The sequence below is a fragment of the Eptesicus fuscus genome, chromosome 17, assembly GCF_027574615.1.
Source record: "Eptesicus fuscus isolate TK198812 chromosome 17, DD_ASM_mEF_20220401, whole genome shotgun sequence".
Taxonomy (NCBI): Eukaryota; Metazoa; Chordata; class Mammalia; order Chiroptera; family Vespertilionidae; genus Eptesicus; species Eptesicus fuscus.
In genome coordinates, this window is record NC_072489.1 from 6364510 (window position 1) to 6380822 (window position 16313).

Below are 16313 nucleotides of genomic sequence, written 5' to 3' on the forward strand. Positions count from 1 at the left end.
GGCAGGGGAGTGGTTAAGGGGGTGATCAGGCAGGCAGGCAGAAGTAGTTAGGGGCAATCAGGAAGGCAGGCAGGCGAGCAGTTGGGAGCCAGCAGTCCTGGATTGTGAGAGGTAGGATCGGGCCTAAACAGGCAGTCGGACATCCCTTGAGGGGTCCCAGATTGCAGAAGGTGCAGGCTGGGCTGATGGACACCCCCCTCATGCATGATTTTCGTGCACCGGGCCTCTAGTCTATATATATAAAAGCATAATATGCAAAGTGTCCCCTCAGGAGTTAGGTCGCTCGCTATGATGTGTGCTGACCACCAGGGTGCAGTGCAGAACAAAGGAAGGCCCCGGTCGGCAGCTGGCAGCCACTAGGGACCCTACCAGTGCATGAATTTTGTGCATTGGGCCTCTAGTTGTGCTATAATTGTGCAAGATATTACCATTGTGAGAAACTGGGAAAAGTGTACACAGCATCTGTCTGTATTATTCCTTGTAACTTTGTGATTTTCTGATTATCCCCAAATAAAAAGTTTATTTTAAAAAATTATTTTATTGATTTTTTACAGAGAGGAAGGGAGAGGAATAGAGAGTTAGAAACATTGATGAGAGAGAAACATCAATCAGCTGCCTCCTGCACACCCCCTACTGGGGATGTGCCCATAATCAAGGTACATGCCCTTGACTGGAATCAAACCTGGGTCTCTTCAGTCTGCAGGCCGACGCTCTATTCACTGAGCCAAATCGGTTAGGGCCCAAATAAAAAAGTTTTTAAAAATGCAAAAAAAAAAAAAAAGATGGGAGAAAACATAAATTAACTTTAAGAGATAGAGCAAAAATAACAAGAAGACAGACAAGGAAGGTAACGTGCATTAGTCAGAGAAAATATCTGAACAAGAGTCACATAAAGAAAGAGTTGAGCAAACACTGGTTTCTAATGTTGCTTGAGGAGATTCTCCAGCAAAACAGGTAGCCAGAAACAAGGAAACAAACACAGGAAATGGGATGCTGGAGGCCCAGAGACACAGGAATGAAGTCTTGGGGTGACAGCTCTGCTGCTTTCCAAGAGAGCCACCTTTGAGATGGAGCAAATCAGAAAACTCCAGGAAGCTGTCTCGGGGGAAAATCGCATATTTAGTGACATTGATATTATAATTGAGGATTTATGTGAACATGAAGATATGCTGATAGCAATTGTTCTTCTCACAAAAGAAACAAGAAAGACAATTAGAAACTATAAGAAAAACAGAAAGCTCTGAAAACTATGGCCCAAATGAAACAAGGTCAATGAGCTGTATTTTAAGCAATTGATGCAGAATAAGGAAACCAAATGTATTTTATCTCAATGCTGTGGGAACTTGCTGCCAGGGGTTATATAATGAGACCAGACAAAGATACAATTCTCGCAGGCCACTTTACCAAGAAATGGACAATAGCAAGTACAGCCTAAGTCCTTGGTCAATAAGCCTGAAGTTTTGGGAAGACTAATGGGAGCAGAGGCCAGCAGGGGTGTGACAGGAGCACTGTGTCATCCCATTCATTGTGAACATTAGCCCAGCATAAAGAATAAGGGATGGGAAGTTTCCATGCTTTAAAATTTATGAAGAGATGAATTAAAAACAGAAAAGACTAAAGAGAATAGCTTTGGGAAGAAGGACTTGGCATGGACAGGGATGGAATGTGACAGTCTCTTTTCTTATTGAAAAAATAACACACATCACACACACACACACACACACACACACACATACACAGTGAAGCTTAAGGCAAAGGTCAGGGTGAGGTAGGGAGCAGAGAGGAAGACGGCCTCCTGGCAGCTCTCACAGCCCCCATGTCCTTGTTTTCTTCGAAGGTCACAGGCATTCAACCAAGACTTGGGCCAGTCCTTACCTGAGTGTATACTAAGTGGATGAATGCAAGATTGCCATGACCATGATATACATACATGCACATATGCTTATATAGTATGCATGCATATATACATACGCTTATAAAACATTTTCATTGCATGGCAAGTGTTCTTCTGAATGCATGTGTGTGGATAGCATATGGTAGTATCATGATAGAACATAGTATATGGTATTACAGGGCAGAGTACACAATGGAGGAGGCATTCGGAGTCACTTAGGCAGGTAGGAGCAGGGCCAGATGACCCTCAGCAGGCAGGCTGTGTTTGAAAACGAGAAGCAACTACATCCTCACATCTAGAAAACTGTTCTTAGAGCTGAAATTTACATGAAGTTCAGAGAAAAGTACAGAGTTACAGGATGGTTTGAAAACTAATAATGGAAATGAGTAAGCTAATCTGTAAATGAGTAATGGAAATGACTGGGCTACTCTGGTTTATTTAAAAACTGCACTCTCAGCCCTGGTCACATAACTCAGTTGGTTAGAGTGTCATCCCCATATGCCAAGGTTGTAGGTTTGATCCCCTGTCTAGACACATATAAGAATCAACCAATGAGTGCATCCATAGGTGGAACAACAGTCGATGTTTCTCCCTGTTAAAAAAAAAAAAAGCAACACAAAAAAACTACACTTTCTCTACCACCATGAATAATGCCGCTATGAACATAGGGGCACATTATCTTTACAAATAAATGTATTCAAAGTTTTTTTTTGGGTAGATACCCAGAAGAGGGATTGCTGGGTCTTATGTTAACTTTAGTCTTAACTTTTTGAGAACCCTCCATAGTGGCTGTACCAGTCTGCATTCCCACCAGCAGTGGATGAGGGTTCCTTTTTCTCCACATCCTTCCCAACACTTGTTAGTACTTGTGGTCATTCTAACAGGTGTGTGGCGGTATCTCATTTTAGTTTCATTGCAGCATTATTCACAGTGATGAGACATGGAAACAGCCAAAGTGTCCTGTGATAGATGCTGGATAAAGAAGATGTGATACAGATACACAATGGAATACTACTCAGCCATAAGAAAGGATGAAATACTGCCATTTGTGACAACATAGATGAATCTTGAAATAGCATGTAAATGAAATAAGTCAGATGAAAAAATTCAAGAATCATATGACTTCACTCATATGTGTAATATAAAACTGAAAGCAACAAATGAACGAATGAGACAAATACAAACTCATAGACACAGACAACAGTATGGTGGTTACCAGAGAAAAAGGGGGTGGGTGAGGTAGTAAAGGGTAAAGGGTGTCAAATATATGGTGACTGAAGAAGATTTGACTTTGGGCCATAAACACACAATACAATATACAGATTATGTGTTATAGAATTGTGCACTTGAACCTATGTAATTTTATTAACCAGTGTCACCCCAATAAATAAATTTAATAACAATTTTAAAAGAAATTGCATTTTTTGCTTTTGAAAGGGTCATTGAAAACAATGACAGTGAGAGCTGTGGGGCAAAAAAAGTCAGCAGGGGGCCATTAGGCGTAGTGTCAAATGCCAGAAGCCAGTTCCAGCATGTCATAATTGCAAGAGTTTCATCGAAAGGTTGATGGAACTTGGGGACTCAACAAGGGCTGAGTCACATATGTTATCGCCTGTTGGGAATAGCTAAAGGCATTTCCCCAAACCTGAAAAGGATGATTGCTTGCTGCCAGACAGCTCAGGGCATCTTAATCTACATGTTATTGCCTCCTACTGGCCAAACACCTGAACAGCCAAAGGCAAATTCTTCCATCTGACAATGGATTCTACACCTAGCCCTACCCTTTGATGTGTATATCTCCACCTTGCCTTAGGACAAATTGTGTTAATAAAAAGTAAGGGGTCCTGAGACAAAGATAACTTAGTTCCTTTAGCTAAAGCTCCTCTGACTCCCTATAATGCCTTCCAAAATTATGTTTCGTCTCTGGACTCTTATTTAATTTACACACAGCCCCTTCTCTAGGTTTCCAGAACCCTTCTAGATGCCACATCAAGACCACCGGCATTAGTTAAACCCTCAAGATAAAACAATTTCCCATAGAACAAAAATGGGCAGGAAGTGACTCTGTAAATGGAGGGAAGGAGTAAGAGATATCAAAGGACACCTCTCTGAGTTTTCCATCTCTAGAACTAGGATTAAAAATTGTTCCCTACTGATGTCATAGGTTGTTGTAGAGAACAAATGAGAGAGTGAGATAATTAAGTTACCCTGCCCTGCACCACCTGTTCTCATTCCAGGCAGATTGATCCTCTCCCAGAGGTGTCTGAGTGGGAGGGACTGAAGGACCCAGACCATGGGTCAGGCCTGGCAAGAGCACTTGATGAACCAGAGGGCACTGAGACAATAGGATGTGCCATTGACATGATATTAAAAAACTATCAAAAATAGTCTGATTCAAGAGTTTGAAAGCTTTTCTTACTTGGGTAATTCTTTTCAATATTGAAATTATATTCAGCTTCATCAATTCACAAAGAGCTCAGATTCCAGTCAGCAGTGGGAACTTATACATGTGTTTTACTTCCTTAAAACTTTTTTAAAACATTTTTTTCAAATGCAAAATGTGCTTAATGACAGTCTTTGCCAAGTTGTGTGAATTAAATGAGAATGCACTTAAATGCTTGGCATGGTGTTTACCACTGAGCGGACCATAAATAGAGCTACCAGAACTACTATTATTATTAAGGTTACTATTTTTAATATGATGTCCCAGTAAAGATGGTAACAGGTGTGTGGGATCTCCATGGGGTGAACTGAATAATTTTGATGCTATAAATAATGCCTGTGCAGTAGTTTCTCTTCATCAGAGTGTGTCCTCACTCATGCCCTCCATCAGTCCCTCGTGTCAAGCTCAGGCAGGTACATGGCTCCAATTTCACTGCCGCAGACGCTGAGCCTCAGAAGGTGTCAGTGTTGTGCCGTTGGCTTCTCACCAGGAAAGGGGGACATTCTGTTCCTGGGGCTCATGTCTATCCTGTGCATGTAAACGTGCGCTGTCTTTGGACGCTTCACTGAATCCTTCATCATTAAAAAACTTTTTTTTCTTAGTTTATGAGGAAGAAAATTTGCTGTTAATTTTTTTTTCTTTTTATCATAGAATGTCAGAGTTGGATGATAGCTTGGGAGGCTATCTCTCCAAACCCCTTAACAGGTCAGGCTGCAAACAGGTTTCACCAACAAGGGGAGGTTCAAAGTCACACAGCTAGTAAAATTGATAGCAGAATCCAGATGGTTCACATCTTAGGAAAATGCCATTTTTAATGTATCTGTAGCCTCTCAAACAGGCCCACTGATTTGTGACTGTGTTTGCAGAAACAAATGTGCAGGGGTCTCCTGCGTGTGCATACCAGTTCATCCAGCGTCCCGGAGGGAGTGGGCACTGGCCGTGTTGTAATATGCTCACAATCACAGGCAAGCTCTTGTGATGAAACACGCTCTATAGCCAGAGTTTCTGCGGCCGTTCCGACTCCCGATCTCATTAAAAGGTGCAGCAGGAATTTTCTGCAGGCTCCTGCCAAATTGGCACAGGACTGGAGGAGCTGGTCTAATACAGATGCCCCAAACTCTAGCTGTTGCTCCCCAGGGAGCTGAGAGCATATTGGTGAGGTGAGAACTTTACTTGTCATCTGAAGCAAATAGTGGCAACGTCAAGCCATCAACAGAACTCATCAGGCTCGTGAGAAATGAAATATTGTCCAGTTCACCAATCTAAATAACTGTGGCCATGGCTGGGCAGACTGTATAAACAACTATTATAGCCTCTCTCCTCCATGAAATAGTCACCTGTTGTCTGCTGCCAAACCCAATAAAGCACCTCATTGGCTGAGTCATCTAAACGTTTCCTCTGACAGCAGCAGCTTTCAGCTCCAGCTGCACGGCCAAGTGACATAACAGATATACCCTTGGCCCTGGATTGGGATATGAGCGATTATTTTACCAGCATATTGAAACACATGCCCTGCTGTTGTGGATGAAGTGCCAATAGTCCTTGGAAACACATTGAAAGGAACAATGGTTCTGAAACCTGTGGATGGATTCTGTTGAAAAGACATATGTACTACTATTTGTAATACTTTGAACAAAAAAAAAAAAAAAAAAAGATTTCTTATATATATATAAAAAAAGACTCAGTGTTTCAAAGCCATGAAATAAACCTTTCTTCTCCCCTCAGCGCTGCTCCTTCCATATGTGTGTACATGCAGGCACATGCCATCTTATCTTTCAATTGTGTGCTAGAGATCGGGTTAAATCCCATAGGATCTGTCCCACAGATGATTTTGCGGCCTGCCTGATGCCTCCTTTTCTCTTGGGGCTCCCACACTAAAAATAAGTCTGTAAGTTATAAACTATAAATTACCCAAAGTTTATATGACATTTTCCAGATTCTCTCAGAAATGTCTCTATACAAGTTCGACAGATTTCCAAATCCATCCTCTGTGGATGTGGCACATCTACATTTCAGCACAATTAAACTTTTCATGTATCTGAACTGTGGAGAGTGGGTCAAGTGCAAACTCTCATAGTTAGCATGACTAGGACTGACCGGTTGGTTAGTCAGGACACATTGGTAACACATAAAGGTTCCAGATATTAACCTTAACCATTTATTTCAACTTCAGACACATGAACAGGGCCAAGTTGTATCTTATCACCTTTCTTACGCAAACCATATCTACAATTATTTGCAGATATTTAAGTAGAACTTTTGCAAAGCAATTTAAGTGCAGAATTTTGGTACTTTTTAAACAAAAAATGTTAGTACTTTACAATTGTTTCTTCCATTTCCAATTTGAGAACAATTTTTTAATGAGCTTATGAGGGGCCTTCAAAAATATCCAGTTAATTTTATTATATTCAGTAGTTCTTTCTTTATACTGATATATCAGTTGCATAGTGGGTTATAGTATACTAACAAATATAAGTGATCTAAACCATTTTAGAAAGTGCAGAAATTTGTGTTTAGACTAAAGGATAGTTTTGCTAATTTCAAGCTTTCTGTACTGCAACATATGTCAGTCAATGTACTTAAAGAGAGAATGAGATGCATTGGCTAATTCAGCACGTTGAGTTAACAAGGAATAAGATAGCTTCTGTTGTGCTATTTCTTGTTGGGCTTTGTTTATATACCATTTTCCAGATTGTTTTTTATGTGTTTTGTTTGTTTGTTTGTAAAGAAAGTGGATGGGCTGTTTTCTCCTCTGTACCTTATTAAAAAAATAAAAGACTTTATTGTTTAGAGCAGTTTTAGACTCATGCAAAATTGAGCAAAAGGTAGAGTTCTTCCATAAGTCCCTCCCCGCCCCCACACACATCAGCTTCCCTCACCATCAACTTCCACCACAGAGTGATACATTTATCATAACTGAGGAACAAACATTGACACATCATTATCAACTCAAGTCCATAATTTAAGTTGGGGTTTACTCTTGATATTGTATGCTTTGTGTCTTGACAAATGTATAAAGATAAAGTTTCATTGTCTTAAAATCCATTATGTAGCGGGAGACTAACAGCACTCTTTCAGAAGTGACAGGTCCAGCAGACAGGAAATCAGTAAAGATGTGTGTGTGGTATGTGCCATTGAGTTGGCTCTGACTCCTGATGACCCTGGAATGAGTCACGTTGACAACGACCTGTCTTGAACAACCCTGCTCAGTTCCTGTAGAATAATGTCTATGGCTTAGTTTTTTGAGTCAGTCCATCTTGCATTTGGTCTTCCTCTTTTCCTACTGTCTGCTATTTTTTCCTAGCATTATTTTCCTTTAAAACACACACACACAAAAAACCCCCAAAAACAAAATAAAAAAAAAGCACCCTGCCTTCTCATCATGCACCTGATGAAGGACAAATTCAGTTTTGTTATTTTTGTCTTCAGCAGTGTTTCAGGCTTCTCTATAAGTACTTTGTTTAGTGAGGATATAGTTTGATCTAGAAATCCATATTAATGAACTTGACCTACTTGTCATTTATAGAACCCATTTAGAAACATCAGAACACATAATCTCCTTGAGCCAATAGAAAACATCCACCAAGATAGGTCACATTCTGAGCCATAAAACACACCTTAAAATGTTTAAAAACAGAAATCATACAAAGTATGTATTGAGGCCACAATGGGTTTAACCTGGAAACCAATAGCAGAATGATAGCTGAAAATCCCAGAATACTTTGAAATTAAGGAATGCATTTCTAAATAATACATGAGTTTAAAAATATTTAAAAATATTTTAAACTAAATAAAAATGAAAATACAATTTATCAAAATGTATTAGAGGCAGCTAAAGCAGTGTTTACAGGGAAATTTATAGTATTAAAAGCATATATTAGAAAAGAAGATCTAAAATTAATAACCTAAGCTTTATCTTAGGAAATTAGAGAAAGAAGAGCAACTTAAGTTCAAAGTAAACAACAGAAAGAAAATAAAATTTAGAGCAGAAATCAATGAGATTGAAAACAAGAAAACAATAGTGATAATCACAAACCGAATGCTGGTTTTCAAAAGTGAAAAAAATTTTAAAAATCTCTAGGCAGGCTAACAAAGATGAAAAAAGTTTCAAATTGCCAGTATTACAAATAAAAAAGAACATCTGATCCCATAGACATAAAAGGATAATAAAGAAATACTCTGCCTACAAATTTAGTAATTTGAATGAAATAGCCTGATTTCTTAAAAAAGGCATTATCTATCTAAACTTGCTTAAGGGGAAACATGCAACTTGAATATCTCTATATCTATTAAATGAATCATATTAATTATTGAAAACCTTTTCTCCCAAAGTACCAGTGTCTGGTGGTTTCCAATTCTCTACAATTTCTTCCAGAAAATGTGATCAGAATGAGCCCTTCCTAATTCTATGAGCATTGTCATTACATTAAAAAAAAGTTAAGATATTATAAGATATGAAAAATACAGGCAAATATCTCATTAACATAAAAGCAAAAATCTTCAACAAAACATTGGCATATTGAATACAGCAATGTATAAAAAGTATATACCCCCAAACAAGTGGGTTTAGTCTAGAAATACAAAGCTGGTTCAACATTCAACGTTCATTCATAGTAATCATTCACAATAACAGCCTAAGGAAAAAATGATGTAATTATATTAACTCAGAAAAATATTTAACAAAATTCCACTCTTATTTGTGGTAAAACTATTGACTAGCAACAACTATTTGAATTTGAAGTTTTTAATAATTATTATAATAGCACAAGAGATGGAGAATTGAGGTATAAATATTAATCAGGCTTACTGTGTAGCTATAGCAATCAAGATAATGGTATTTGCAGAGTGATAGGCTCATAAGTCAATGGGACAGAATACAGAAATAGACCCACATAAATATGTCCAAGTGATTTTTGATAAAGATTAAAAAGCAATTCAATGCACAAAGGATAACTTTTTCAGTAAAGGGTGCTAAAATAATTGGACAATCATACACAAAGAAAATGAACCTTGATGTAAACATCACCTATTTTACAAAAGTTAACAAAATAGATCATAAACTTAAATGTAAAATGTAAAACTATAAAACTTTTAAAATTAAATATTGAACAAAATCTTTGGGATTTTGGAATAGGAATAGTGTTACTAGACTTGACATTACAGTAGAAGCGCAATCTATGAAAAAATTGAAAATTGGACCTTATCAAAATTAAAAATCTCTTGCTCTGCAAAAAATCTGAATAAAATAAAAAGGAAAACTATAGAACGAGAGAAAACACTTGCTAACTACATATTTGTCAAAGGGTCATTATTAGAATATATAAAGATCAAATTAAATAAAAAAAGAATCTAATCGAAAAAATATATTTCATTGAATACTCTTATATATACAATAGCAAATAAGCTGATAAAAAAAAGTTTTGACATACCTGGCCATCAGCGATGTGCAAATTACAACCACAGTGAGATGTCATTACACCCGGAGAATGGCTGAAACACAAGTAGTGACCACACCAAATGCTGGCAAGGCTAAGGAGACTCTGCATCAGCCAATACTGCTGGTAGGAATGTGAAATGGTTTGGAAACTAGTAAATAGTTACGAATGTAAACACACAATTACCATATGACCCAGCAGAAATTGTCTCTTAAACATTTACTCTAGAGAAGTGGAAATTTATATTCTCACCAAGAAAATCTATAGGAATAGTCACAGCAGCAACTTTAGTTACAATGGCTCAAAATTTGAAACAACCCAGATGTCTTTCAATGGGTGAATGGTTAAACATATTAATATGTTCATATCATAGACTGATACTCAACAATAAGAGAGAATAATGAGAATTATAAAAGATCACAATTGTTTTTTGCAAACTTTCCTTTTAAAAAATAAATCACTTGCATTTAATACAAATACCGTGTAAGAAAATTCCATCTGTTGCAAAACTAATTAATGCAATAACAAATTGCAAACATATGTGATTTTTCCAAGATATTTGTAAAATAAATAGAGCCTGTTTTTTTCCAGTATTAAAAAATAATATTTCGTAACCTTTAAAAGAATAAGTTTGAAGGTATGACTCAATGAGAGAGGGAGAGAGAGAAAGAGTCTTATAGTTATTTTAAATAGCTTCTGATAATTTTCTCATGTACCTTTCCTTTCTGGTACTCATATAGTTTCTGGTACTCATATAGTTACAAAATTGAAATATTTTTAATGAACTGGTTAGTGGGAGAAAAGAAAATTTATATTAAACACATGCATATAAACATTGCCATAAAAGTGTGCATATAAAAAAGACACTGAGTTTAAAAAGGTACAAAAAAGTGAGGGAAAACCTGAATTAACAAAAAGAATGTCAAATCTATTTAATGAAAAAAAAACTGGAATTAATAAAATTAGCAAATACACACAGGCAATACACACACATCGCAGAACTATGTATTGACTCACAAAGGGGAAAACAGCAATCCAACACCATTCAGCATGGCTTGTCAGTTAAACAAAAAATTACACACACACACACACACACACACACACACACGGCAGACTGAATACAATAAAACTGGAAATCTAAATAAAATTGGTGGATTTCATCAATGTCAATATTCTGGTTGTCATATTGTACTACAGCATAAAGGGTACCCAGGATCTCTCTTATTTTTCACAACTGCATATGAATCTATAATTCTTTTAAAATAAAAAGTTAATTAAAATTATTTTGAGCTCTGCTTTTGTTTGCTCATTTATATTGTTCTTTAGATTCCATATAAATGAAATCATATGATATTTGTCTTTCTCTGACTGAGTTATTTCACTTAGCATAATATCCTCTAGGTCCATCCATGCTGTCACAAATGGCAAGATTTCATTCTTTTTTATGGCCAAATAATATTCTATTGTATAAATGTACCACAACTTTTTTATCCATTCATCTATTGATGAGCACTTGGGTTGCTTCCATATCTTGGCTATCATATATAACAGTGGTTCTCAACCTTCCTAATGCCGCAACCTTTTAATACAGTTCCTCATGTTGTGGAGACCCCCAACCATAAAATTATTTTCGTTGCTACTTCATAACTGTAATTTTGCTACTGTTATGAATCGTAATGTAAATATCTGATATGCAGGATGTATTTTCATTGTTACAAATTGAACATAATTAAAGCATAGTGATTAATCACAAAAACAATATGTAATTATATATTGTGAAATATTTATTTCTAATTACAAATAAATGAAATTTTGTCCTGAAGCATGGGTAACAGTCTTAATATAACAACAGTAAACTACATTGCTACATTTTGCGACAGTATGCGTAAAAAGCCAATGTCAGTGCGAAGGTTGAGATTGCTTCTTTCTCACCAGATCAGAAATTCTCGGGGCAGTCTTTGCAGGAGCACAACGAAGATCATCTTCCACAACAAGTCTACTGTATTTAGACTTGATAACGAACAAGCTGGAAAACCCTGTTTCACAAAGATATGTTGTTGGAAATGGAAGAAGAAGGCGCAACACAGTCTCAGACAGAACAGGATATGACTGCAAACACTTGATCCAGAATTTTGTAACTGGCATTGTAGAGAAATCAGTTCTTGCTGCATCGCTGTTAATAAGTTCAATGAACTCCTCTTGTGCTGTCTCAGGAACATCTTCAACTTTGACTGTGAATGGGCTTCTGGCAAGTGCAAATGGGGTGTCAGGTAGATTTGGAAAGTACGATGAAATTTCGTCTGCAAGCATGTGCAAGTGTTCTTTCACAGAAATTATCATCGTAATCCTTTTGTCTGGTTCAATGTCACGTTCCGCAAAGAAAGCAGTTAAGGTAGGCAACATGTAAATTTTATTTTCATCCAATTTTTTTTTTTTTTTTGCCAAAGCTGAAGTTTCCTTTGCAATGATCGGATCTTTTCAGACAAATTGAGGCATGTTGCATTTAGTCCTTGCAGTGATAAATTTAACTCATTCAAGATGGCAAAGATGTCAACCAAGTAAGCTATTTTCTGCAGTTCACTTTTATCGCTGAAAAGTGCTTCGAACTGCAGTCTTGCTTTCTGATTAAAAAACGTTTTGAGTTCATCATGAAGCTCAAAAACATGTTTTAAAACTTTTCCTCTCGACAACCATCTCACTTCAGTGTGAAATAGCAGAGCATTGTTCAGCGCATCCAACTCGTTGCACAGTTGCGAAAACAGTCGACTGTTTAAAATGCTCACCTTTACAAAATTGACAGAACTTAGGACGCTTTTCATTACTTCTTGTAACTCTTGTGGCAGTGTCTTCATTGCTAATATTTGCCGATGAATCATACAGTGAGTTCTGATAACTTTTGGTGACTCATTCAGGACCAAACGTTGAAATCCAGATGGACATCCTAGCATAGCTGGAGCACCATCTGTGCAAACACCACAAACCTTTTCCCAAGAGATCTTATGCTCTTTCAGAAAGAAACCAACTATGCCAAATACATCACATGCAGTAGTTGTCGTTTCAAGAGGTTTGCAAAAAAGAAACTCATCTTTAAAGTCGCCATCATTAATATACCTCACGTAAACCAGTAACTGTGAACAGTTTGCAATGTCTGTAGATTCATCAAGCTGGATACTAAATATTGGAAGTGGAGCAGATTTAATTTCCTGGATTACCTGATCAAGACTATCAGCAGACATGTCATCTATTCTTCTGCGGACAGTGTTGTTAGATAAGGAAATTGTACTCAATTTTGTAACAAATTCGTCTCCGATTATAACTCGAACAATGTCTTTGGCCGCTGGCAATAGTAAATCCTCAGCAATGGTGTGAGGTTTCATAGCTCTGGTGATTCTGAGTGCCACCCAATATGAAGCTTCAATGGCTGCTACGTTTTGTTTGTGGTACTTGCCACCAGTGTCAAGTCTGGCTTTCTTGAGTCCATCAGCTTTGCTTCTAAAATAGTTGGTATCTTTGCCGGCAAAGCTCGGATTCTTGCTATCAAAATGGCGTTTTAGTTTGTTTGGCTTCATAGATTCGGCTGATAGAACTTCATAACAAATAACACATTGCGGTTTCTCAGTTCCTTTTGTAATTATTGAGGTAAAACCATACTGTAAAAAATCCTCACTATATTTTCTTTTCTTCTTCTCTACACGATCTATTGTCATGGGATGGTTTGCTAATGAAAATAATATATAACAATAGCTTTAATAATACAAAAGATGATACATGGCATAGTTCAGTCAATACAGTTTCCTATGATTTACCATTCTCTGTGTTGTTTTTTTTACATACCTGTTACTATCACAAGGGGGCAGTATTCACATCAACCACAGCTGAATATAAAAAGACTGATCAGCATCCAGATTAAGTTCCCATGGTACAGATTTTTTTTTTTGCAGTAGTTGATGATTTTATAGTACATGATTTTAAATTTACCCGTAATTATAATTCATGAAGTGTCATTTTACCTCCAATACTGCTGCTTTCTACACAGTAGCTGCTCTCTACACAGTAGCTGCTCTCTACACATGTGTGACTGGTCCGCATAAGTACATTATGGCGCCAACCCTGTGACATACACCTGTATTTGTACGGGGTGTAAGTGATGGGGTTGGCACGATGATGTCATCACGCCGGGTACTCGTATGTGGGTGTATCTGCATGTGGGCAGACCCGCCTGGAGATGGATAGAGGAGTGGTGTCTCAGTTCCTAAGACCATCAGAAATATGTGTTTTCCGATGGTTTTAGGCTACCCCTGTGAAAGGGTCGTTCGAAACCCCAAAGGGGTCGCAACCCATAGGTTGAGAACCGCTGCTATATAATAAAGATATAATATGCAAATTGACCATCAGGCCCTCACAAGATGGCTGCCTACGACCAGGCCGGCAGGGGGGTTAGTGAGGGACAACCAAACGACTGAACAAGCAGGCTGTGTAGGATGACCAAGCCGGCAGGGGGTTAGTGAGGGATGACTAAATGACTGAACAAGCAGGCTGTGTGGGGCAACTAGGCCGGCAGGGGAGTTAGTGAGGGATGACTAAATGACTGAACAGCAGGCTGCGTGGGGTGACCAGGCCAGCAGGGGGACAGTAAGAGGTGACCAGGCCAGCGGGGGGGTGGGGAGTGTGGGGCAGTTAGGGGCGACCAGGATGGTGTGGGGGGGTGCAGTTGAGGGTGACCAGGCTGGTGGGGGGGCAGTGAGGGGTGACTAGGCTGGCAGAGGGAGGCAGTTGGGGGTGACAAGGCTGGCAGGGGGGGCAGTAAGGGGTGACCAGGCTGGCAGGAGGGGCAGTTAGGGGCAATAAGGCTGGCAGGCAGGTAAGTGATTAGGAGCCAGCAGTCCCAGATTGTGAGAGGGATGTCTGATTGCCGGTTTAGGCCCGATCAGGCCTAAACCGGCAGTCGGACATCCCTTGAGGGGTCCTGGATTGGAGAGGGTGCAGGCTGGGCTGAGGGGAGCCCCCTCATCCACAAATTTTGTGTATTGGTCCTCTAGTTGTAAATAATGCTGCAATGATCATAGGCGTGCATATATTCTTTCAAATTAGTGTTTTGGGTTTCTTTGGATATAACACCCAGAACTGAAATCACTGAGTGCTAAGGGAGTTCCATTTTTAATTTTTTGAGGAACCTCCATTCTGTTTTCCATAATGGCTACACCAGTCTGCATTCCCACCAACAGTGCACAAGGGTTCCCTTTTTCCACATTCTCACCATCACTTGTTTATTGATTTATTGAAGACTAGAGGCTCAGTGCATGAATTTGTGCATGGGTGGGGTCCCTGAGCCTGTCCAGCAATCAGGACTGATCAGGGCTGGGCCAATCGGGGCCTGCTGCAGCGGGGAGGGACGAGGCGTGGGAGGTTGGCCGCCAGCCCTGAGGAGGGAGCCGTCCCTTGCCCCCCCTGGGAAAGGGGCCGTGTCTGCCACCACACACCCCTGGGTCCCTGTTCCAGTCTGTGGCAGGGTTGGGAGAGGAGGCGACGGTCGCTAGGCCGGGTGCGGAAGGAATGGCCGCCGGCTGCCGACCACCAATGCCACTGGCCGGCCGTGGGAGGTTGGCTGTGAGAGTGCACTGACCACCAGGGGGCAGCTCCTACATTGAGCATCTGCCCCCTGGTGGTTAGTATGCATCATAGTGACTGGTCGACCAGTTGTTCCGGTCGTTCGGTCATAATGGGCGCTTAGGCTTTTATATATATAGGTAGCCATTCTGACAGTTGTGAGATGATATAGCATTGTGGTTTTAATTTGTATTTCTCTGAAAATTAGTGATGTGATGCATATTTTCTTTTGTCTATTAGCCATCTATATGTCCTCTTTAGTAAAGTATCTATTTAGGTCCTTTGCCCATATTTAATTGGATTGTTTGAATTTTTTGGTGCTGAGATATATGAGTTCTTTATAAATTTTGGATGTTACCCCCCTATCAGATGTATCATTGATGAATATATTTTTCTATTCAGTGCATTGTCTTTTCATTTTATGGTTTCTTTTGCTGTGGAAAATCTTTTTAGTTTGATGTAGTTCCATTTGTTCATTTTTTTCTTCTTTTCCCTTGCCTAAGGAGAAATATCAGAAAAAAATTACTAAGAGGAACATCAGAGATTTTACTGCCTATGTTTTCTTCTAGGAGTTTTATGGTTTTCAGTCTTACATTCCAGTCTTTAATCCATTTTGAGTTTATTCTTGTGTATATTGTAAGAAGGTGGTCTAGTTCCATTTTTTTGTATGTATCTGTCCTATTTTCCCAATACTCTTGGTTCCCATTGTATGTTCTTGCCTCCTTTGTCAAATATTAATTGACCATATAAACATGGGTTTACTTCTGGGTTATCTATTCTGTTCCATTGATCTATATGTTTGTTTTTAAGCTAGTACCATGCTATTTTGATTACTGTGTCCTTGTAATATTGTATGATAATCAGGTTGTGTGATTCCTCCAACTTTGTTCTCCTTTAAATTCTATGTTATGTTTAAGTGTTTGATAACTTATTC

The 16313-nt window shown here is 38.7% G+C and overlaps 1 protein-coding gene across 1 annotated transcript; it reads right to left on the reverse strand.

Annotated features, from left to right (window-relative positions):
- Positions 1–11671: 11671 nt before the first annotated feature.
- LOC129152087 (protein FAM200C-like) lies at positions 11672–13861 on the reverse strand. Its single transcript, XM_054729330.1, is given in 3 exon segments — positions 11672–12202; positions 12205–13490; positions 13783–13861. Coding segments are annotated over 3 exon segments (1896 nt in total).
- Between the last annotated feature and the right edge of the window lie 2452 nt (positions 13862–16313).